Source organism: Polyodon spathula, chromosome 3 (assembly GCF_017654505.1).
Source record: "Polyodon spathula isolate WHYD16114869_AA chromosome 3, ASM1765450v1, whole genome shotgun sequence".
NCBI classification, from domain to species: domain Eukaryota; kingdom Metazoa; phylum Chordata; class Actinopteri; order Acipenseriformes; family Polyodontidae; genus Polyodon; species Polyodon spathula.
In genome coordinates, this window is record NC_054536.1 from 92805707 (window position 1) to 92829023 (window position 23317).

General features: G+C 37.2%; 1 protein-coding gene across 1 annotated transcript in view; it reads left to right on the forward strand.

Annotated features, from left to right (window-relative positions):
• The window catches only part of LOC121313661 (gamma-aminobutyric acid type B receptor subunit 2-like), a 319270-nt gene that overhangs the window by 138238 nt on the left and 157715 nt on the right, over positions 1 to 23317 (forward strand). The window contains exons 3-4 of the mRNA XM_041246430.1: positions 8049 to 8219; positions 21130 to 21231. Coding sequence (XP_041102364.1) covers positions 8049 to 8219; positions 21130 to 21231 — 273 coding nt within the window. The remainder of the gene's footprint in view (positions 1 to 8048; positions 8220 to 21129; positions 21232 to 23317) is intronic.

The following is a 23317-nucleotide window of genomic DNA, read 5'->3' on the forward strand; positions in this document are numbered from 1 at the left end:
CTGGCTCCGGGGATCAACCAAAGTGCAGTCTCCCCAGCGCATCAACATGACATCCATCTGGATTGAGCTAAGTAGGGTACATCTCTGGGGTCTTCAAGTGGGCACGTCCCATCCTCTGTGTTTCGTCAACTAGCCCGTGACACCTCAAGAGGGCTCGACAGTGATTCTGACGTCACAGCATCACCCCCCTCCACCTCCAAGATATTGCTGCTCTAGAAAGAGTGCAAAGAAGAGCGACCAGAATTATTCCGGGCTTAAAAGGCATGTCATATGCAGACAGGCTAAAAGAATTGAATCTGTTCAGTCTTGAACAAAGAAGACTACGTGGCGACCTAATTCAAGCATTCAAAATTCTAAAAGGTATTGACAGTGTCGACGCAAGGGACTTTTTCAGCCTGAAAAAAGAAACAAGGACCAGGGGTCACAAATGGAGTTTAGAAAAAGGGGCATTCAGAACAGAAAATAGGAGACACTTTTTTACACAGAGAATTGTGAGGGTCTGGAATCAACTCCCCAGTAATGTTGTTGAAGCTGACACCCTGGGATCCTTCAAGAAACTGCTTGATGAGATTTTGGGATCAATAAGCTACTAACAACCAAACGAGCAAGATGGGCCGAATGGCCTCCTCTCGTTTGTAAACTTTCTTATGTTCTTATGTTCTTATGTTCTTATGTTCATACATACATACATACATAAATAAAAGTATGTTTATGTTTTTGAGCCGGTGTGAATGCAAGGCATCGATTGTAATAGGGTTTTTTTCTCTCAGCTTTACACCATGATATGAAGTCAGTACCAATAGCTGTTTGCACCTAAGGAAGCTACAGTATGATGTTCCACTCCAGCAGAGATATCAAACTGTGTTGCCAAATGCCTCCTTTGAATATTAAATGAAGATTTCTCTTGTTCTGCTGTGCTGTGTTAACAGCAGTAGCTGATAGGAACTGCAAGGGGCGCTCTGTGCTATAGGTGCGGTATAGTTATGGCAGGCCTAATTAACAAAGGGGGTTTTGTTTTTCTTCTAAATTTCAGAGACAAGCAACTTGTATATCATTTATAATTATGACAAGACAAAAAAAATAATTGACAATGGGCATATTAGCCCACAGTGTGTAGCTCTGAGCACATTGTTTGTGTAGCTGTGATCTTGGGAATTTGAACTGTACCACACTGTAGCAACCTATTGTTACATTTTACTGTAGCAAACTATTTATAAACTGATTGAAAAGTCACCTAAATTATTTAGCGAACATTATTAAGATTACACTATGTAACACAATTTTTGTTCCTGGGTAGTAAGTGTTATTTCCTAATTGCTTATGCCTCAAAAGTATAGAAAATGGCTATTATTCCCCACAAACTTTGCTTTTGTGACCAGGACAGTGATATTTTGAAATATCACTATTTCCAATGAGAAAACAGGAGCTTTAAATGTAAATTTACAGTATAATCGTAAATCTCGAAAAACTACTCACTTCTAAATCTTTTGTAGTCATTTTTGCATTACTTTAGTATAAATACATGTTAATTTGGATTCAGATGTTGTTTTTTTCTGACTTTATGTGAACGAAAAGACACAAAAGCTCTTGTTTTCTCATTGGAAATAATGATATTTCAAAATATCACTGTCCTGGTCACAAAAGCAAAGTTTGTGGGGAATAATAGCCATTTTCTATACTTTTGAGGCATAAGCAATTAGGAAATAACACTTACTACCCAGGAACAAAAAAATAAATAAAAATTGTTACAAGGTGTTATTAACAGTTAATTACATGCAACTGATAAAGTGTGACCAATATTATAATATAAACTGCAAACTCTAAACTGCCATTTGCAATCCAGTTTTCACACCATGCCTCTTATGCAGTATTATGCCTTTAGTCCCCTTACTCGCTATGCCTTCTATACCAGTAGTAGCATTGTTATCCTTTGTTAACAAACCATGAGTTTCTTTTCTTTTTCCTGTCTCTGCTAGATATTACAGTATCGAATTAGATGGAGGCTTCCAATTATCCACTCCCACCTCCTCTTAGCTGCCTACAATACTATAATAACTGGCTTGGGATGTAATATGAGAGACATTTTATCTTGTAACGAAGCCTTGTAAAGAAACCCAGAGACAGTACAAATAAAGAGTCAATGTGCCACTACTGGAAATACATTGCACTAATATATTTTGTAGTAATTAAAGGGAACTATCACTGAGGAATGGTCATATCATGTCAAACCAGTACTGTTCTGGTTTCCCATATTTAGTGTTATCGCAGGTGTTTCATCGCATGTTTTTTTAGTAGGTTTGCTATCATGTTAAAGCTTATGAATGTAACAATGAGTACGTTGGAATTGCGATAGGATTAAAGGAAGAGGTCAAATAAAGATGAAGCATGAATTTCAGTAGTACTGTCCTAATGGGACTGCATTATTAAAACCAAGGAACTTGACTTTGAAAGAATAAATGTCAAAATCCATCCCAGTTAAACCACAATAATATGACTAATTCATTCTTAATGTGTCTCTATGAAGATTTATTTTGATCTGTAACACAGTATGAGACTGGGAATGACGGAATGTTTTTCTTTGGTTGGAGTCTATCTGATAGGTACAGCACACATGCAAAATTAAATTATATTATTTTATCTTTGACTTATCATCTTTAATAGAAATGCATTGCATAGAGCTGGAAAAGGTTGTTTTATACAACCAGCAGTACAGCTCTGAACCATCTCAATATAACATAATTTCATATGTTAAATCTGTAATCATAGCACAAGGGGAGCTAATATGTTTTAGGAAATTGTACTTCTAATATCTCATATTCCATTTCAGATGGATAATTCATATATTCAGTGGTATGGAAACTCCTTGGGCAAGATCTAAGAACATTTCAGAACCCCTTCAACAATACCTTTCACAAAAGTCTCTGTGCTCCAGTAAATGCAAATATTGCACATGCTTCACTTGAAATCAGTTCTTCAATTCCCATGGTTAGCAAATGACTCAGTGCCTATTGTATGCAATGTATTTTAAAATAATCTGCATTTGCTGGTTACATAATCTGTCATTTGCATAATAAAAACATCATAATATCATAAAGAGCAGGCGTGTGTCTTAGGTTTGCTTGACTGACTCATTTTCTCATGACTAGTCAACTGAAACTAATACTGCCACATACTGTTGAGTATGAACCGTTGTCCTGAGTATTGTACCACACTATATGAAACCTATACAAGCTTCAGGGTCAGCTCTTCCTTGTGGTTGACCAGATTGTAGATTGAGAGTGTAATGTTAGCACACTTCCATGCTCTGGGATCATGCACTGTTCCCACTGTTGCACTGTTTGGGTTAAATGAAGCCAGTTGTATGCAATAACAGAAATCAGCAATGGGAAATCATGCAAAGATGTACTCAAGACATCCCATTTGTAACTGACTGTATTGAGGTGCTTTTACAGCATTTCTTTACAGGGAAAAGGCAGTAAATAGGATAACATGCCATTAAACTAACAGGAGAAAAATGTAGTTTCCCATCAACAGCAACCAGAAGTAAACTTCTCAGCCTGAAGCCTCTATTGAAACAATTTTCTCACTCAAATGTTTTTAGCCTAGTAGCGTGGTTCAAGTCCCGAACTACCTTTGTGCTTGCAAACAGAGCGGACTGTATGTCTCCATGCTAAACAACAGAAGAATACACTGCTGTACTGTTCAGTGATGGCTCCAGTGCTTGTGAACAGCTTTTCTATACAGGCCGCCTCCGAGGTCAGATTTCCTCCAGTGCAAAGTAACAAACGAAGCTGCTGAAAACAACAGAGGCAGCAAAACATCTTACAGCTGGTGGTATGACCCGGTAGATGGGTTTTATTTACAGTCCCTATTTATACAGGGTATATGTACGCAATTATATGAGTGGATGTTTCATACCCCGCATAGCAATGCATTCTAACCTGCTGTGGGGGCCCTGTGCTAAAGGAGCACATTTTAAGTCAGTTGCAAACTGTACATATAAGAGGACCCCACAGAATGCCAAGGCAGTAGCGTGAGAAACCAGCAAATGATTCTTGTTTTTTTATATTCAAATTTAAGACTGCCTCTCAACCTTTCTTTTATAATTATACAGGAATATTTATTTAATAACATAATCATACTACTAGTACCACATACTTTTTGTTTTTTTTCTACTGCTAACCCTAATACTATGAATACCTAGTACTATTAATAAATATCATCAATAATCAATAATGCACATTAAAGTGAGTTACGACACTGAATAAGATTTGTTCTACTATTTACTTTAGAGATCATCTTTTTTTGTTCCAGTTTGTCTAAGTAACCCTTTGCTCAGCAATTTTGGTACAGTAGGGGTTTCTATCAACAGAAAACTGCAGAATGTGTGTTAATAGGTATATTTTAATGACAGCTTGATAACAATCTAAATTCAATTTTAAGTGCTGCTGTTTTATTTGTGTGTTTCTTAACAGGGTTTTGTTTATCTGTGTTTCTGGTTAGAATGTAAGAGTTTGAGGCAGCTAACTGTATCATCTGAACAGTGAGAGTTATTGCCAGACAGCCCAGAACAACCCCATAATATCCCAGCGGACCTCTTAAAGTCATGTTAGCCTACCGGGTTGTAAAACTAATGCAATAATCTTTTAAGTTGCCTGCATTGTTCTTCTAAGCATTTCGAATGACTGACAGTCAGGCTGGTGTACTGAACAACCGAACCAAAACCAAAGTCAAGCTTCTTGTAGCAAAAGAGCTTTGGAAAGATGTTGTAATTAGTTGACAAATCACAATGATTTATGAAGCTGTACATAAAGTTATTAACGAGCCATATACCATATACTGTTAATTAGCACACTAGTAGAATTAACAGCAGACCACAGCATCACCAGCAATGGGTTTAAAACTCATGTTGGCCAGCACTGATACTGTAGAACCGCACTGTAGTGATGTTGATAAGGTACTCTGGCAATAGATTACCAGTTTATATTTGGTTTATACCATTGTTATGTCAAAATATGAAAATGTTATCACAGTACCACTGGTTGATACCATTGCAGACTGGATTGGAAAGTTCTGTATGGTGTTTTCATAACCTTTACACAGAGGCCCCTTTTAATCAATTTATTAGACCCCTAATTGTTAAACTTTGCATGTAATGTTGGTAGAATACATGCTGTAGGAAGAGATTGAACTGATGTGGCGACTGTATAGTTGTGAAATAAATCTGTTGCATATGATCGTTCCAGCTTTCCAAACCCCTACTCCCCCATACTGTAGGTTTGATAATATTAATTATACTATAGTTAGATCCAGCCCCATGGATCTCAATGTACAAAGGCACCCGGCTGGTATTTCTTTAGGAGTCTCAATTAAAGTGCAAACAACCTCCCACTGGGAAATCAATGCCTACCACAGGAAGAGTGTAAAAGTGCTGTTGTCACTTTCTTAATACCATCCTACCTGTCAGTCAGTGTTCTCTGTGGGAAGCACCGTACTGCCAATTCATGGTCCATACAGTATTTATGGTGGCCTACTGTTTCTGATCATTTACTGCCTGTGATGCAGTGAGTTTTATCAGTTATAAATGTGCCATTTAGAGAGAGTCCCAGCTAAAAGAAGACTGTGATTTGTAGAAAGCCCCTGTGCATGTGTACATAGGGCAACTGATAAGTTGCATTTTCGAGCTCCTGTATAGAAAGTGACCTTACTAACTGCAGATGCCTCTTATTGAAAGCCAGAGCAAGACACTGTTTCCCAAGCATGCATTCTCATTTATACTTTAGTTTTCTTTGTAGCTTATTTGATCTTTGATGTTTAACTTCTTTATTTTCAAAAATAATTGTAATAATACTATATATAAAGTAGCTACATATTGCAAATAATTAGCTATATGATATTTTGCTATTTTATCTATTGTGAATTTGTAGTTTATCAGAGTTAAAGATTGTGGAAAACCTTTGACCTCCAAGTCAATGTTTCATAATACCAGACCAATCCTGCAACTGGAGTAGAACGTATGATCCAATATGGATAAACTTTTGCAAATACTGTATATGCTGTGTGGATGTTGACTGTGTTTCTGTAGATACCAAAGTCCATAATTCCAGAAATTGTTACAAGGTAAAGACTGGAATGAAAATTCTGAAGAAAAAAAAAAATATGCATCATTAAAAAATGCTATTTTAATCCTCTTTTGCATCAATTGATATTAGCAAAGCATTTTGTTAATTGCAAACAAGATTTATTAAAGGAATTTAATGACGGATACCTGCTTTGTTATGCTACATATTGTAATTGAAACTCATAATTATGAGGGAGACTGAAGCTTGCATTGCTTTTCTTACGTTTCGATTTGTGTTTTTATAATAACTGTTCAGAGGTTTTGTCGACAAGGGGAATTAAAATCCTTCTTACAGGAGTACAGCTGATGTTGTAAACTATTAATTTGCTTGAAGGAAAAATAACCTTGAATCACATGTACTGTATTCTTGACATTATTATGGTAGGTTTTATGCTAACTAAGGCTGGATTACTCATAATGGAGATAAAAACATGCATAATATGCATGCACGTTCACTGCAAAAGTATTGTTCCCAATCCTAAATACATGTGTGTGTGTGTGTGTGTGTATGTGTGTATGTGTTTAATCTTTAAATTAAAACTACAAAAAGGGAGCCAAGTCTGTTAAATTGAAATTGCAAATTGTTGCATTTTGCAAATTGCAATGCATTTAATGTGATCGCAAAGAATTCCCAGTGCTGCCTAATCTGAGCTCAAAATCTTCTGCTTTCAAAAGAACTACTGACTACTGTGCAAGACCTGAAATATCATCAATGAACTGAACAGTACGACCTGTCACTTTTCCATATGTGTTATACATTATAGAAGGCAGGTATGTCCATGTTTGAGATATAAAGTACATGTAATCTGTATCTGACTGTATAGCTGTGCGTTGTGACCAATCAGTACACCATGAAATGGACATCTTACAATATTTAAAGTGTCTCCTGCTGAAGCTGACAAAAGTCATCTGGTGCCGCCCTACAATCCACCTGAAGACATCAGTGTCCTTCAATTTGAGCAACATTGAAGCCTTGAGGACAAATCCTGATACAGTATCCACTGTAACAGGTCCCTTTATATCACAGCACCGGTCATAGTTTCCATTCCTCCCAACCACATACAGTAAGAGGGAGACTATACAGATTGATAATATTTGGAATACCACTGCATTTGTAGGATTGATTGCTCTCTGTAATTCAGTATTTTTGCATGTATTTGAAGACGAGATGATGGCTATCTGTCTGGGGATAGTAAGTTGATCAGTGAGTCTGAATGGGGTAAAAAGCCTCTTCCTTTGTGGTACTTCACATATTCATCTGACCCAATAGTAGTGTACATGCTATTGACTTCCTCATGCTCTGCTCCTGTACTACACTGTGCTTACTGTGCTATCACAGGCAAGAAGTATATCACAGCAGTCAGTTTTAGAATGCCAGCTGCTCTAGACTGGAAACTGTTGCCAATGCAAACAGTTCAATGCAGCATTATGAAACCTGATGCGTTCTGACACCCACAATTTCTAACATGTATTGATGTTTCTTTTGTATTCTATGCATTGTGCAATACATATTACACAAACTCATTGCTGCTGGCAGCCTACCTAGCCTAGAGTACCTTGTCAAACATGTAGTGTAAAACTTATGTGCTGGTGGGCTATTCCAGTAGATTTTTTGGTTTGTTTCTACCAGGCATTAAAAATGTAAGCTATATATAGTATGTGCAGAAAATAATGACTACACACAATAGAATACAAATCATATAGACTGGCCTACCTCCCTTCACAGTGTATGCACTAAATAATATAGAGATTTATGGGGTGCCCTTTGTCAAGCAGGCTATGCCAAAAATGTGGATTATTTACTAATGTGATAAATACACTGAAAAACTTGAGGTCACAGCTGGTGAGTGGTTTTGCAAATGACAATTCTTGTTCTCTTTTGTTCTTATCTGTAAACTCATTTCAGCTATCTTCTGCTCTCTTTTAGCTTTCCTTTGCTGCAACCACACCAGTTCTCGCTGACAAAAAAAAGTATCCAAACTTCTTCCGGACCGTCCCGTCGGACAATGCAGTCAACCCAGCAGTCATCAAGTTCCTGAAGAAATATGAGTGGAGCAGGGTGGGGACTCTGACCCAGGATGTGCAGAGGTTCTCTGAGGTAAGACTGTTACCGCTGAGACTGGATTATAACTACAGCTAACTGCTTTAGGTCTCAATTACTGTCCAGTTAATCGCTTGTTTGTCTCTCAGTTTTTTAAAGCAGGTAACATAAATATGGAATTTTATACTTTTGATAATGGTATGTTTTCATTAGTTCATTTCATTTTCTAAACTCTTATCTTTTATGCTGTTAAGTTTAAAGCACAATGATTTTGATTATTAATTACCATTTGACCATTGTGTTGAGATAATTAAAATAAACACCACTAGGTATCATCTGCCACTACAAATACAAGCCTGATTTTATATTGTATTAAAACTGATATGTTCTGAAGCTGAAGTGTTCCAGAACCCCCTTCAGTCCACAAGAAGCACATTTCTTTACCTTGGCTCTATCTCATGTTGTCCATATTCTGTATTCCCCATTGGTTTGATTTTTTTTTTCACACATCATAGGTAAAGCCACTAGGGAATTAACAATGTAGCACAATGCTTCCAAACAATGCAGCACACTTAATTCATGCGCCCTCCTGCAACAATGATTGAAAGGAGTGGTTCATTGTAGGAATAGAAAAAACAGCAAAGAGGCGGTCTTAAAGATGAGTTTTTCTCCTGGCAAGCTCCCAAGTGAATCTGCTGAGAGATGTATTGGCCACTTGATTTATGACTTTTGATATGTGTGTCATTTCAAAATAGTTGACAATATGTTCAAAAATATAACGCTGCAGTATGGACAACTAGCAACACAGAGTCAAGGTAACATTGGGCTTGTAAGCTTGGAGGCTGTTATGTAGCATTTTAATGTATTTTTAACTCACGCTTCAGTGACAGCACATTGCAATTATATACAGTGAAATCTACTTACTGTTTCAGTTCAGTGTTGACTGAATGTTTATATATATATATATATATATATATATATATATATATATATATATATATATATATATTATATATATATAGCATACACACACACACCAAGGTGATTCCAAGTAAGTTTACCATTCAACACACCACAGTTGTGTGGTGTAAACACCCTTTTGATGAATTAACATACATTATTATTATTATTTTTATTATTATTATTATTATTATTATTATTATTATTATTATTATTATTATTATTATTATTATTGTTCTGTTATGAGGTTTGTACTATTGTCTGAATTTTGTATGCTCCAAAAATGTACTCGTTTTTTCTATAGTTCTCTGTACCTGCCTGTAGATTTGTTAATCTCTGCTCTCTTTATTGAGCATGTGAGGCGGCAGAGTTGAAAGGTAACAGATGCACATGAGTTGTCTAGAATGTGGAAGTTCAGTACAACCTACCTGGTGGCAAGTAGGGATTTCTAAGCAGCCACTGTATATAGAAAATGAGTAAGATTTAATATTGGAGCAACAGGATTAGTAACCACAAAGAATGATGTAAATATCAGAAACATTTTACCGAATTTAAAGAAACGAGTCCTTTATACCAAAGCTGTTCTTTGAGCCTGTGACACAACCGTGGCCCAACCCCCAAAGGACTGCGCTCACAGATCTCAGCGCCAGTTCACCCAGATTTTTTACATGAAATCCAACCTTCTTGGGACGAGTCCCTGCTGTTTCCCTGACGATGGATGCCCTATATAGGGAGCAAGATGCAGAAAACTGGGCCTGGCCTCAAGTGAGCCTGTTCAGCCAATACATTCGCCGAATGACTAGGGAACCACTACAGCTTCCTGGTAGCCTACCAGTTACATTTGCTGCAGTCCCTCTCTGAGTACCTCAGGCACTCACCACAACAGCTGGATGAGCTGTGCCTGGTTACCAGACGTGACACTCAGGGCTGGCCCGTAGCAGCTCGCCCGGGAGGCTTTAATAGGTTTCGCAGCCGTGCGCAGAGACAGAAGCCGCTGGCCAAGCCACAGGTTAAGCAGCAGCCTTATGAATTTGCTGCTATGGGCCCAGGGCCCCTTCTCAGGGAGCCATCTGCACTATTGGTGTCAGTGCACCACAGGCATTTTTGGATGAGGGGAAATACCCCTCCACTTTAAAGGTCTGTCTGGGAGCTATTTCAGCTTGCCATGTCAAGACTGACTCTGTTTCCACAGGCGCTCACTTCCTGGCGGGGCAGTTTTTGAAAGGGGCTCGGTCTAAAAAGGACATTGTTCCTCTCCAGAGGCTAAATGTGCGCTTAATCCACTCGTGAAGCCTCCATTTGAACCCATGCATTCAGCTAAACTGAAATTGCTATCTTTTACCACCTCAACCAGTCTGTGGATTGAAGACTTGCATCCACCTTCTTTCCAGTCTGTCATTTTGAGGCCTCAAAACGAATTTTATTTTGTCTACCCCCCCCCCCCCCCCCCCCCCCCATTGTGTTGTTATTTATCCATATATTTTAGTTTGGCACTACTCACCACTAAGCATGTCACAACAGTTGATATTAAACAATCCGTTTCGGGCAGATTAACTGCTGCTGAAGCAGATTATTTGAATTACTGTTGAAGGCAGCCTTTACCGCTGCCAGCTGTCTATTCTCCACAGTAATACTCATGTAGTGTTAAAGGAGTCGGGGGTCTTCTTTTTCTCCTCATCTAAAAACAGAATTCTACATGGTACCTGTTTTGAAGGGAAAGTTTCTGAGAGGAATACAGAATGTTTAACTGGATAAAAACCCCAAGAAACAGGTTGGTTAGGAGTACTCCCAGTATTGGTCTGAATAGCTTTTTTCTAGTTCTTGTTAAAATGATTGTATTAATTTTTTAACATTCATCTGAAAATGTACAGTACCTTTTGGTCTTTACACTGAAAACATCGGCTCCAATGTTAAAACGAATCCTTTGCACCACAAAGGTTGTTTGATATGTTGTGACTTTCTTGTTGTTTGTCCTGTTACATGCTTTACAAAAATGTCTTTGAAATAAAAATGGGGCGGCGTTTGTGATCCCAGGTGGTGCATCCGGTAAAGGCACTCCACGTGGAGAGCAGGATGTGCCCTATAGCCTGGACGTCACCAGTTAAAATCCAGGCTATTCTATTGTCAACCGTGGATGGGAGTTCCCAGGGGGTGGTGCACAATTGGCCGAGCCCCACCTATGTTTAGGTTGGCTAGGGTGTCCTCAGTTTCCCGCACACCAGCAACCCCTGTAATCTGCCCAGTACCTGCAGGCTTGCCTGTAAGCTGCCTGGAGTGGTGTTGTCCTCTGACGCTGTAGAGCTGAGGTGGCTGCACAGTGAGCCTGCAGTGTGAAAAGAAGTGGTTCGCTGCTCTCAGACATTCAACATTGGGAAGAAATAATAAAAAATAACTGGTGACTACTAAATTTAAAAAAAAATAATTAAACAAATAGCTATTGGGATTTCTAATGTACAGTACTTAAAATATGACGATAGGCTTCAGATTCATTTTAATTGCTGTTGGACAATATCATGAATTTCATACGGTTTCTAAGAGAATCCACTGTAAAGAAGTGATATGAGTGTGTGTTTTGCCAGAGCAATCGAGTCAAACACTGTATTTACCAAACGTTACTCCACTGTCAGGTTTCAGTATGTTACTATATGAGTTTTTAAACCATCAGCAAAACTGCCAGAACGGAGAGGAACGCAGATGAAAAGAATGTACACACTTGTCATCTCTGTCTTCATTACGGTATAGAGGCCCTACACACTGAGAAATGTTTGTTTTGTGGCTGGCAGCCACCTTGGCTCAGGTGCAGAGGAATAGCCTAGGCCCAAAATGTCTGCCTTTGTATAGCCACATTTTAATTAAATGTTTAATTGATAATGTTTTATTAGTTAATTGAAAAGCATGTCATGTGGCCAGGTGGGAATTGAATTGTAATCTGAGTCTGGGGTTTGCTATTTCTGACACTGGCCAGCCTTGACCGCATGCCACTATGCAACACATTGTGCAAGTTATAAGGGCATTTTCCCTACGTAAACCTATAGGAGAATGCCCTTATTTGTGGAGGGTTTGGAGGGTTGTGCCCGTAGTGCATGTGAGATCAGCAAAAGGGCTTGTATGAGAGAATATTTAGAAGCCGTATCGCACCATGTGGGGTTGTATTCTTTATCGCTGTATAATATCATTGCTTTATGGTATGTATTGCTGTGCCATTTATTCATAACCCTTTGGTTATATAGGTGGCTTTTGGACTCTGCTGCCTCAACTTTACTTAGGAAGGAGCAGGACACCATAGGGGTAAAGACAGTTACATGGTCAGCCTATGGGGAAATCCTGTGCATGCAAGTGCAGAGCTGTTGCTGACTTGTTTCATGAACAGAAAGCACATCTCTCTCTCTCTCTCTCTCTCTCTCTCTCTCTCTCTCTCTCTCTCTCTCTCTCTCTCTCTCTGGAGTGTTGGGTTTTTGCCTCTCCCTTGGTTGGAAGTAGGTAGGTAGACTCCTGCCGCATTCAGTTAAACACACACTTCATCTCTCCTATTTCCTACTGAGCTCCATATTGTTTTTCTTTCAATTAGCGTGATTGTTGTCTCTTGGATGCACAGAGGCTTTGGTAAATAGCTAAGTCCCCCTAATTAGCATTGTGCAATTTATTCTCTTATCATAAGTAAGACAGTGAAGTGTTAATGTCAAACTTCCACTTTCCCACATGTTGCAAGGCAGTGACAAGCTGCAGCAAGCAAGTGGGCTGTGAAATGAAACACCTGGAGAAAATGGAAGATCGGTGGCAAATATGAATGGGCCAGCCACACCATTTTAAATTGAATAGAAACCATTGTTTGAATTGCGACTGGGCATTATCTCTGCTATAAATAAAAATCATTTTTCTACTAGTCCACGTCTGCTTCTAAGGGACTCTGATTTGTCTGTCTACTATGAAAGATGGATTTATTAATGATTTTAACACAAAATACAAATGTCAGGACAAACAGATCTAGTCTGCAAAGAGCCCCTTGCAAATTAATTGTTTTCAGCCACAAATAATAGATTTTATAATTGTAAAACTATGTCATTTATAAATGCACATTGATTCAAATATCATAACCTATAGGGTTCCAGCGAACTACTCAAACCATAGGCTCCTAATACATTACTGCCTTAGTCCTACCTTGATTTATAATCACCAATGCACTTTGCCCCATTTTTGTGAAATGAAAACCAAACTGTTAAAGGTAAGTAGTTTAAGGGCTAGATTCTCAAAGCTATTTGCTCTAAATCGACATTAGCACACTTTGTTTCTGATAGGAAAAAAACATAAATTACAATTCTAAAATGAGTAAAACAACAACAACAAAACTCAAGAATGCGTACTAGACCTAAAATTAAATGGCTACATTGTTTAATTCTGGTTTGTAACTTTGTATTCAGTGTATTTTTCCTTTCTGAAAATAACGTGCTAATGTAACAAAGCTTTGTCTATATAGTAACAAAGCTTTACAACTCAGGTTCATTTGCGCCCTTTTAAAGCAGACACAGACCTATACTTTTTAAAGCACTTTCGTGCACTTATTATTTACAAAAAACATAAACAAACAAAACACAAAACAAAAACTTAACCCACACGTGAAGTACTAAACTAGACTTTTTTTCCGTTGCTAACTAAAAACTGGACAGCTAAGCTAGTCAAAAGTCTTGTAACACAATCACGCAGGTTACAAGTTTACAGGCTTACATAAGGTTCACAGTACCTTTACTCAGGATTTTTTGTTTGTTTGTTTTTTCAGAGTTTGTTTGTTCCCAGCTCTCTGGTGGTCTCTTTCAAATGGAGCTTCCATCTCTCTTTTTAATCTCTAGGGTTAATTCCTATCACTGTCAAATATATGTAAGAATGTGACTGTTCCCAAATTAGATAACTGTTGTTAATTGGGAACAGCCACATTCTTAGATATATTTGACAGTGATAGGAATTAACCCTATCCCTGCCAACCACCACCAAAACACACAACACCAACACTTTATTTACATACAGGCTCTGCCCTGCCACAGTATTTGAGTCCAGGGCTTGCCTTGGTTAAATTGTCCTGTTTTAAAAGATTGTCATGTTCTCTGTCGAGTTAAATCTTTCAGTTAACGGCAAATAAGGATAGGGTTTACCTGAAAACAGCCTATTATTAAAGCTGTCTGTTCAACCACACCTCACAGACAGACATATACACTGAACTTCTTATACTTGGGGGGGAAAAGTGATTTCTGACTACTCCTCACACCCTAGCCCTATGTAAAAGCTAATTTAATAAACGCATTATTATTATTATTATTATTATTATTATTATTATTATTATTATTAGTTATAGTATTATAGTAGTATGCACAAAAAACCCCAACACTTGTGTTTCAGGGTTAATTAATTTGATGAGATGGGATTTAAAACAGAAATATATAATTATTGTTATTCTGTACTTCAATACCAGCATTGAAATGGATAGCACAACTACTGCAAAAACAACTCCATTTATTACAATAACCACTTCGCACACGTAAAATTACATTGTTTTCGTTGTAATAATAATGTTATTTCATTAATGAATTTATTATTTGTTTTTAAATAATATATTATTATTATTAGTAGTAGTAGTAGTAGTAGTATTGCACCCCAACATTGTGTTTCAGTTAATTATATTGATGAGAGTGGGTATTTAAAACAAACATTATATAATAATTGTTATTCTTGTACTTCAATAACAGCATTGAAATGATAGCACAACGACTGCAAAAACAACTCATTTATTACAATAACAACTTCGAAGCACAGTAAATTAGCATGTTGTTTCGTTGTAATTAATAATGTTATTTCATTAATGAATTATTTTGTTTTTAATTGCTGTTTTGTTTTGTTCCTGTAATTTATTCTAATCATTCTCATCTTTCAATAATAATAATAATCTTTGTTTTTTCTCTCTATGGCACGCTAGCCAATACCCCTAATACCTTATTGCTACTGTCAGTTAACTTGGGAACATCATGTGGCATACCCCAAAAAAACCCACACAAGAAAGAACAATCGTGCTCACTCAAAGAATATCACATTCCACATCTGTCTTGTATTGAGATAATTGCAGAATCTGATGTATCCGCTTTCACTTTTCTGTATATTAAAACAGCATGAAACAGTATAATGAACTTGAAGCTTTAATATTAGCTATTAAGGACCGTGTCAGTCAATCTGATTAGAGTGATCATCATCCTACACAAGCTTATACGAGGCTTTAAAATCTTAAAATTGGTTTTCAACATCAACATCATTTTATAGACAAGATATATATCCTCAACACCTTTAAAAAAAATCTTTATATACAAATGACCCCAGTCATTTCCTTTAGATAACTGACAGTGGGGTAGATTCGCAAAGCTACTCACTCCAACACTCAATTAGCACGATTTTTTCTGATAGCACAAATGCATCTACAATAATATCGGTACCAAATCAGAAATAAATAACTCAGACATTACAGTTAAGGACTTGTGAGCAGTCTGCAAATCATTTCTTATTTGTGTTTTTTTTTTTTTTTACTTTCAAGCAAAAATATTGCTAATGACTATTTGTAGAAAACTGCTTTGAGAATCTAGTGCGTTGTCTGTTGAGAAGTGCCCTTGCATTTGGCTGGGGGCACCTAACTGCCACCACAGTCAGTGCAGGTAATGGCCACTGGGTTGGGCATTCATACTTAATTAAACCTATAAATAAAAATCTAATAACAACTCATTCATTAATGCTTTCTGAAAAGAGCCTGTTACTTATAGACAGACCCAGGCCTGGTGGAGTTAATAAATAACAAAACTAAATCATACCATGTCTTCAGACTAACACTGCGCTCGCAAAATCCTAATAAAATGAGCAACTCCTTTATGCTCCTGCTCCCACTATGCCCCATGCAGGGATGGAGCAGTCAGGATATATTTACAGGTTATGCTCTTGGTATGAATAATAAAACAGGTCTGCTGCACGGGAGACTTATGACTTTACTATTACAATACTGTATGTGCAATACATTTTCAGTCATGTCTTGTTTATGCATTGTTAACAACTTACTTAATAACAAGATAATATATATATTATAATAGATATATATATATATATATATATATATATATATATATATATATATATATATATATATATATACCTACGGTGTACACATTTTTATTTTAGAAGAAAAAAACCTAAATCTTGATTTTTTCCAATCCCCAGATTTATAATAATGTTGGGAAATTTATTTAAGCTATTTACAATTTAGTATTAGATTTCTAAATATATCTGAATAGACTTACATGTGTAAAATTATATATATATATGTCATTTATAAATATAGGGAAAAAACTATTTTTTTGTTAGCTAAATAACAAACACATTTGTTAATATTTTTGTAACAATTATACAAACAAGCAATAATAATCGTAAATAGCCAGTGCTTCTCGGTGTTCGAAGAGAATGCCTGTGAACACTTGCGTACATCAGTGTGTAATTAATTATATATATATATATATATATATATATATATATATATATATATATATATATATATATATATATATATATATATATTATGTATGTGAGACAGACACATAAACATGTCTAATTACAACCATATAGCTTTCCACTTCAACCACCTCAGACAGAAAAAAAATCAAACAACTCAACCCACTTATCTAAAATGTTTAACTGTGATAAAACACAGCAAGTGCTGTAAATTTCTAAATTGTACAGCAACCTATAGACAAATTTCAAGTGATAATAAAAGTACAGTAAATGGTTATTTCAATATTTCTACAGGTTTACTGTTTTTGTATCAAGTACATGCTTTCACCATGGTGCTGAAACTACCGCTGCTCTAGATGATACAGTACTCCTTTGCTATAAGGTTGTACCGTGTCTCAGATATAACTCTCTCTACACTAGTGATTTATAACTAAATAAATATTAGGCCTATTATGTGGTTATCTTTCCTAATGTATTCACTTTTTTGCTGCGGAGGAGCTGTAGCTTTCTTTGGGAGACGAGACACTTCAGCTTCGCTTCTGCCCCGTTCCAGCAGCCAAACCTGGGGCGAACCCGTTCCCTCTTCCCCTCTCCCAACCCGCTCTCCTTCTCGCACTTGGTTTGGTTGTCTGTTTCTTTGAAATGAAGTCCCGACTGCTGTTTAGCCAGGCTATTTGTAGTTTAAAAACTGGTTATTAAAATGATCCACGAGTGGGAATGTTACCTTTTTTTTTTTTTTTTTTTTTGTAAAAAATATAGCGTTGATTACAAGGTGCTTTATGCATGATTAATTTTCTGAATAGGAAGAAAAAAAAGATTGCAACTAACTTTAGGGTTAAGAATGGTGTGCTATCCTTTGTTGCTGTATTGTAAGTAGTTTACTACAGTTGAAATTATTTTATTTCTTCCAGAATATATGCTTTTTCCCCAGCACTTGTTTCTCAATATGTACCTTTTGACAAAAATATGTATTCTTAAAACAAAATGTATTCCTTGTAATCTGTCTGACAAAAGCACACAGATTTTATTTTATTTTTTGTATTCTACATGTCAGACTAAGTGGATTTAATATGTTCTGTCAAAATTTGGCATGCATTTGCACAGATTAGGTAAAAACACTATTTTTATGATTAAAGATTAGAGGGATTGGCAATTTCAACCCATTTAATACAAGCACAATCTGAAATATTTGATTATGTTATCCATCTGCCCTAGTCTGTTCTCGTCACTGTCTTCTGGAGATCAACATCTGGAAGGCTAAAAATCTCTTCTAAATGATATAAGGATTTGTCCACAAAACCCTTAATAATATATAATCTACAACATGTACGCTACCTTTGTGTCAAAGACGCCAGGGCCTTGTCTTATCTCAGTAGGTGAAAGTGAACTGGGGCATGACCATGCAGTCCACTGCACTCACCACTGATAATGTGTCACTTCGAAGGGAAAGAAAGTTAATAAATAAGGAATTACACGTATTAGCTCCAGGGTGATATTGGGGTCATTGGGGGAAGTTTGCAAAATTTACACCTCCCAAACAAACTTTACTGATTATGGAAACTGCCCACTAGGTGGCACCTGAGTATGCCACAGTTCAGTACTGACCCCTGTCCACTCCTGTAGGACGCTTCGTATTGGTTAACATCCAGCATCTCCAGTGAGACTGCCTGCCCCTGCTGTACAACCTATAGCTATGGCCAAAAGTTTTGCATCACCCTATATAATTAACACATGTTGCTTCATAAAGTCGAACGAAACCTCCTGAATAATGTTACATTAACATATTGAATTACACATACCGCCTTGTAATTTTCCACATACTTAACGAAAAACTGACAAAAAATAACAAATTTGACATTTTTAAATCTCACATGACATAGTGTACACTGGTCCCAGTAGTAATACAGAGATTAGCATGAATTAAAGATAACTATAATTTATCCAGATGTGTGACAGTATCACTGCATATGTGTGTCTGATGGCTGTGACAAAAGAAGTCACCTGTTCAGGCATCTTGAATTTGATGAATGCCAGCTTCATCCATTTGTATGGCTATCCTCTTAATTTAGGGATTGTAATTGGCTCCTTTCTGCAGTTCATTTAAATATGGGACAACTGTTTTCATCTTTGTTACTAAAAGAGACCAGTTTTGTTCACATCTGCTTAAAATCTTAATGCCAGAAACATTCATTTGATTGTTTTGGCAGTTAACCTGAAAAACAAGTGTGTCTATAAATATCTAAAAGTGAAATACTTTTAGAATCACAATAAACCAAGTAACTATATATAGCAAAGCAAGGAGCTTAAAAGCACAGTAGTCGGGTTAAACCCAGGAACAAGAAAGACACTGGATTTCAGTTGTAGAATGCTTTATATCTAAACAGAGCAGCAACCGACAGGCAGGAAGGCAGGCAGACGGGCCAGCAGGAGCAGCGTTGCCAGATCTGAATAGTGGAAATATCGTTTTGGAACCTCAAAATTATTGTAACATTTTTTTGATGCACTGCTCTCTGCACTATAAGAATGTTTTTATCAGGAACTACTGTTGTTGATAATCAGTGCACTGACGTGTTAGATAGATAGAGACAGAAACCCAATTGCCCTAATAGCAAGTAATAGGTTTACTTTCCCTATTAAAGATGTGCAACAGGGTGTGGGTACAGTGAAGGCCTATATGCTCCAGCATTACCCCAGGACCAGTAAACACTGTGAAATGCAACTCTCTGTTTGGTAGGATGTCATGCTCAGCACTTACTGTCTTCTAGCTAAATCGAGATCTTTCTGTCAATTTAAAAGCAATTTTCTGCCTTTCATAATCTTACCCCCTGTTGTGTGGCGTTGAAGTTTTTATTTTTGATGTACAGCAAAGCTTGCATGCTTCCCTTTCAAGTGTGCAGATGTTCTGCTACACATTAGTAATTTTCAGTCATTTTACCAAAGCGGAGTGTAGTGAATCGCTGATAAGAAAGATAAAGTAATGTGAAAGCCATGGCTGGATGTAGTAACATATTTAGTGCTCAAAGAGTCACTCATTGCATAGATTTTTTGTTTTGCAGTAAATAAGTATTTTAAACCAGTTTCCATACTGAACATTGCATGACTTTATCTACTAAAACCACAGATCAAATGTAACCTCTCAATTTTAAGAGCACATTTAGTCTTTTTGATATCTTGATTCTGAAACTTGTAGCCTCTTGAGGAAGTCGAAGTGAGACTAGGGCATATAACACTGCAAAGAATGTTACCATGAGGTACCCAGGATGTGTCATCCAAAGTCCTCAAATTCCTCAGAAATATTTTCAGTTATACCCACCCAATATATATATCTGCATAGATGACAGAAAGAAAACTTCCTGTCTGATAAAAGTTTTTGCAGTCTTTCGCTTAACTGTTGCCCCAATACCATCACAAGGGCCTTTGCAAAAAAATTCCATTCAGTCTAATTGACCATTGTCCATTGACCTGATCAGTCTAAAAATGTAAATTTGAGCTTGTTTGCCTGAAACAACCCCAAGAACCAAGTCTGGTGTAAATTGAAGATGGTAAGGTTTAAAATTCAACTTTTGTGGGGTGATTTGTCTTGGACTTACCCTAATAACAATGCAGATCAAGAGTTGCTGTACTGTAGTTAGAATACTTTTCTAGGTGTGCGTGCATGGCCACTGTTTGTTTTCAGTGTTTTTGCAGTGCTGAATTGTACTGCAGTATATAACAGTAAGTTACAGTGAATTGGGCAACTTAAAATATATTTTAGTAGATGGATATTTATTTTAGTAATGTCCATGCAGGGTGCCAGAAGGAGATGTGCAGCATTGCAATTGAGTAGCCCCTCGTTTTGTTCACCTGGCCTGGGTTAGACTCTGTTAGCTTGGTGGCCTCAGCCAACCACTCATTATAAACCAGGGCATTTTGTAATTATAAGGCTTGGTAGAAGCTGTCATAGAGATTGCCACCACAGTACCTGACTGAAGCCCGTGCCTCACCTGTCACTAGCACTACATTTCACTGATATTGTAATATTCCACTGTAATTGCTTTCATAAAAGCTTATAGCCCACAAGCTCATTTTCTGTCTCAAATTAGTGTGCGTTGAGTTGTCACATTGAAGTTAAGAGTAAAGTTACTATATTAATACCCACAAAAAAAAGATACATTAATTAATGTACAGTAATGAAGTTCGCCATTAAAGTGACTGCAGGATAATTGAAAGTAAATGAACGTCACTTTTCCCTGTCACCATCCCTGGCAAGGATCAGCTCATTAGCCCCGGTGATGGGTACTGTGGTAATTGTGGAGCTGTCCTGCAGATGTGTTGCATTCAGGCGATTTCAGTGCTTGGCAGGGGGGGGAGCTGGGAAGAAAATTGAAGCACTAATCATTTTGCTCCTTATCAGATTGATTTAGGGGTGAGTTAGACTTTTCCCTCCTACTGTAAGTGCTTGTCAATTTATTCACTCCAACTGTCTCTCGTTTCCTGACAGGTGAGAAACGACCTGACCAGCAAACTGGAGAAGGCAGATATTAGAATTGCTGACACCGAGAGCTTCTCTAATGATCCCTGTATCAACGTGAAGAAGCTCAAGGTAAGTAAGCTGGGTGGTGTTGAGCCGGTGCTGCTGCACATGTGTCTGATGTTTTGCATGGCCTTTGAATATGAAAATGAGTGATGCTCCTGGTTATCGTTTCTGATGTGTATGTGAAGTCTTTGATTAAAGTCACACCTACTTTTCTTCTGGCAAATTAAAAAAAGTTTGTGGAAGCAGGGAGTTAATTAAATATACCTGTGTCCACAACCACAGGACAACAGGAGGCTACAGAATTATTCGGCCGTAGGTCTATATAGCAATAATGGAAAGGTTTTAATATTATAAAAATTATCAGTAAACAACTCTCCAGCCTACAATTCAGTTTGTTTTTAAAATGATATATTATATATTTTTTTAATAACTGTGCATGGAAAATGCACTAACCCTCTAATGCCCATATTCGTATATGATACAGTGTTTAGCCACCCTTCTACGGTATTATTTTTCACAAGCCAAACTCTTTCATGTGAAGTAAGTTACGTGTTGCTGGACGGGAACAAGAAACGGAATCTAGTTACATAAAGTAGCTTTTCTCATTTCAAAAATGCTTGGGCATTACAGGGTTACAACTGTTTCTGCTCCTTGGAGCTACGACAACGTCATGAAACATGAAGAAAATGTTGTGTAGTTTTCTTGTCGGGTTATAAATGACCAATAAAACCCTCTCTCTCTCTCTCTCTCTCTCTCTCTCTCTCTCTCTCTCTCTCTCTCTCTTCTCTCTCTCTCTCTCTCTCTCTCTCTCTCTCTCTCTCTCTCTCTCTATCTCTTTGTACTGCTTTTCATTTAAAAAAAAAGAGTTTAAAAAGAAGACAACATTTTTCATTTGTTTTAAGTATACTAGATTTTTGTACCATGAAACTTTCCTAGGCCAAAACAATTCCTCACAATGGTTAGAAATTAGATATGTGAAAATCTAATTTACACAAACATAGGCATGAATGAGCGCTTGCAAAGTCAAACAGCGACACATCTGCTCAAAGCTTGAGGTTAGGGTCGCACCTGTCACTTGATAACTTCTGTGTTTATGTATTTAATTCACACTCAGTGAGGAAAAGTGTGACAGCACATTGCACAGTAATGACTTTACACCAACACTTGAAAGGATGTGTTTTTAAAATGTTTGGTAGAATTTGTAAATCCTAGATCTAACTTTTTTTTTCACCTCAAATACATTTCTATGTTTATCTGTGTCTGTGTAATTCATACCCTTATAAAACCGTGAGCATACTTGCCAACATTTGTAAACTGTTCAGCGGGATGCTGGGGTCTCTGGGGGGGGGGGGGGGGGGGGGGCATATGCATCATACACATGGGAGGAGTCATACGCAAAAAAAAAAAAAAACATTCATCATATAATCCCCCCCCCCCACCCCCACCAACATGACACAACCATCATGACGGTAAAAATAGACATAATGAAGTGTTCTTCCCTTTATATAAGTTAGTGATCAGCAGATGTGTCAGCCGCATGAAGAGCACAGGGTGTGGTTTTCACTAACTCTGCCGTGCAGAATAAATTAATTTTTTTCTATGGGTAAATATCTGGAGTTTCTTCCTATGCATCAGGTCGCGAGACATTTGCTAGGAAATCGAGACTGTCTCGACCATATAGAGACTGTTGGCGTGTGTGCGTGAGAATAATGTTTTGAAAGCCATGTGGGTTGCAGTGGATTATAACGAAACCTGAATTGACTGCTCTGCTCACCACAGGGTCTGCGGTTGCTTAGGACAGGTGGCTGCTTAATCAAGGTTCCCCTATCAATCACTTATACTGAACACAGAATATGTGTGCTCTGAGGTTTACTATGTGGTTCTTAGTCCAGGAGGTTGTAAATACAGGTTTCACTGTCTTATAAAAATGTGGTAATAGACCGTTCACACACTTCGGAGGGTAAAACTGGGTTTAAACTGCTTTTAAACTGCAGTTTAGTTAATAGATTAAAAACATATTATATAGAGAGCAATAACTGATGACACAGTTCTAATAAACAGAACGGTAATAAATCAGTCTCAAATTTTCACCAAGGTGTTGTGGATTTTGTATCCTTACAGGTAACATATTCTTGCTACCTTGGTAGTTTTT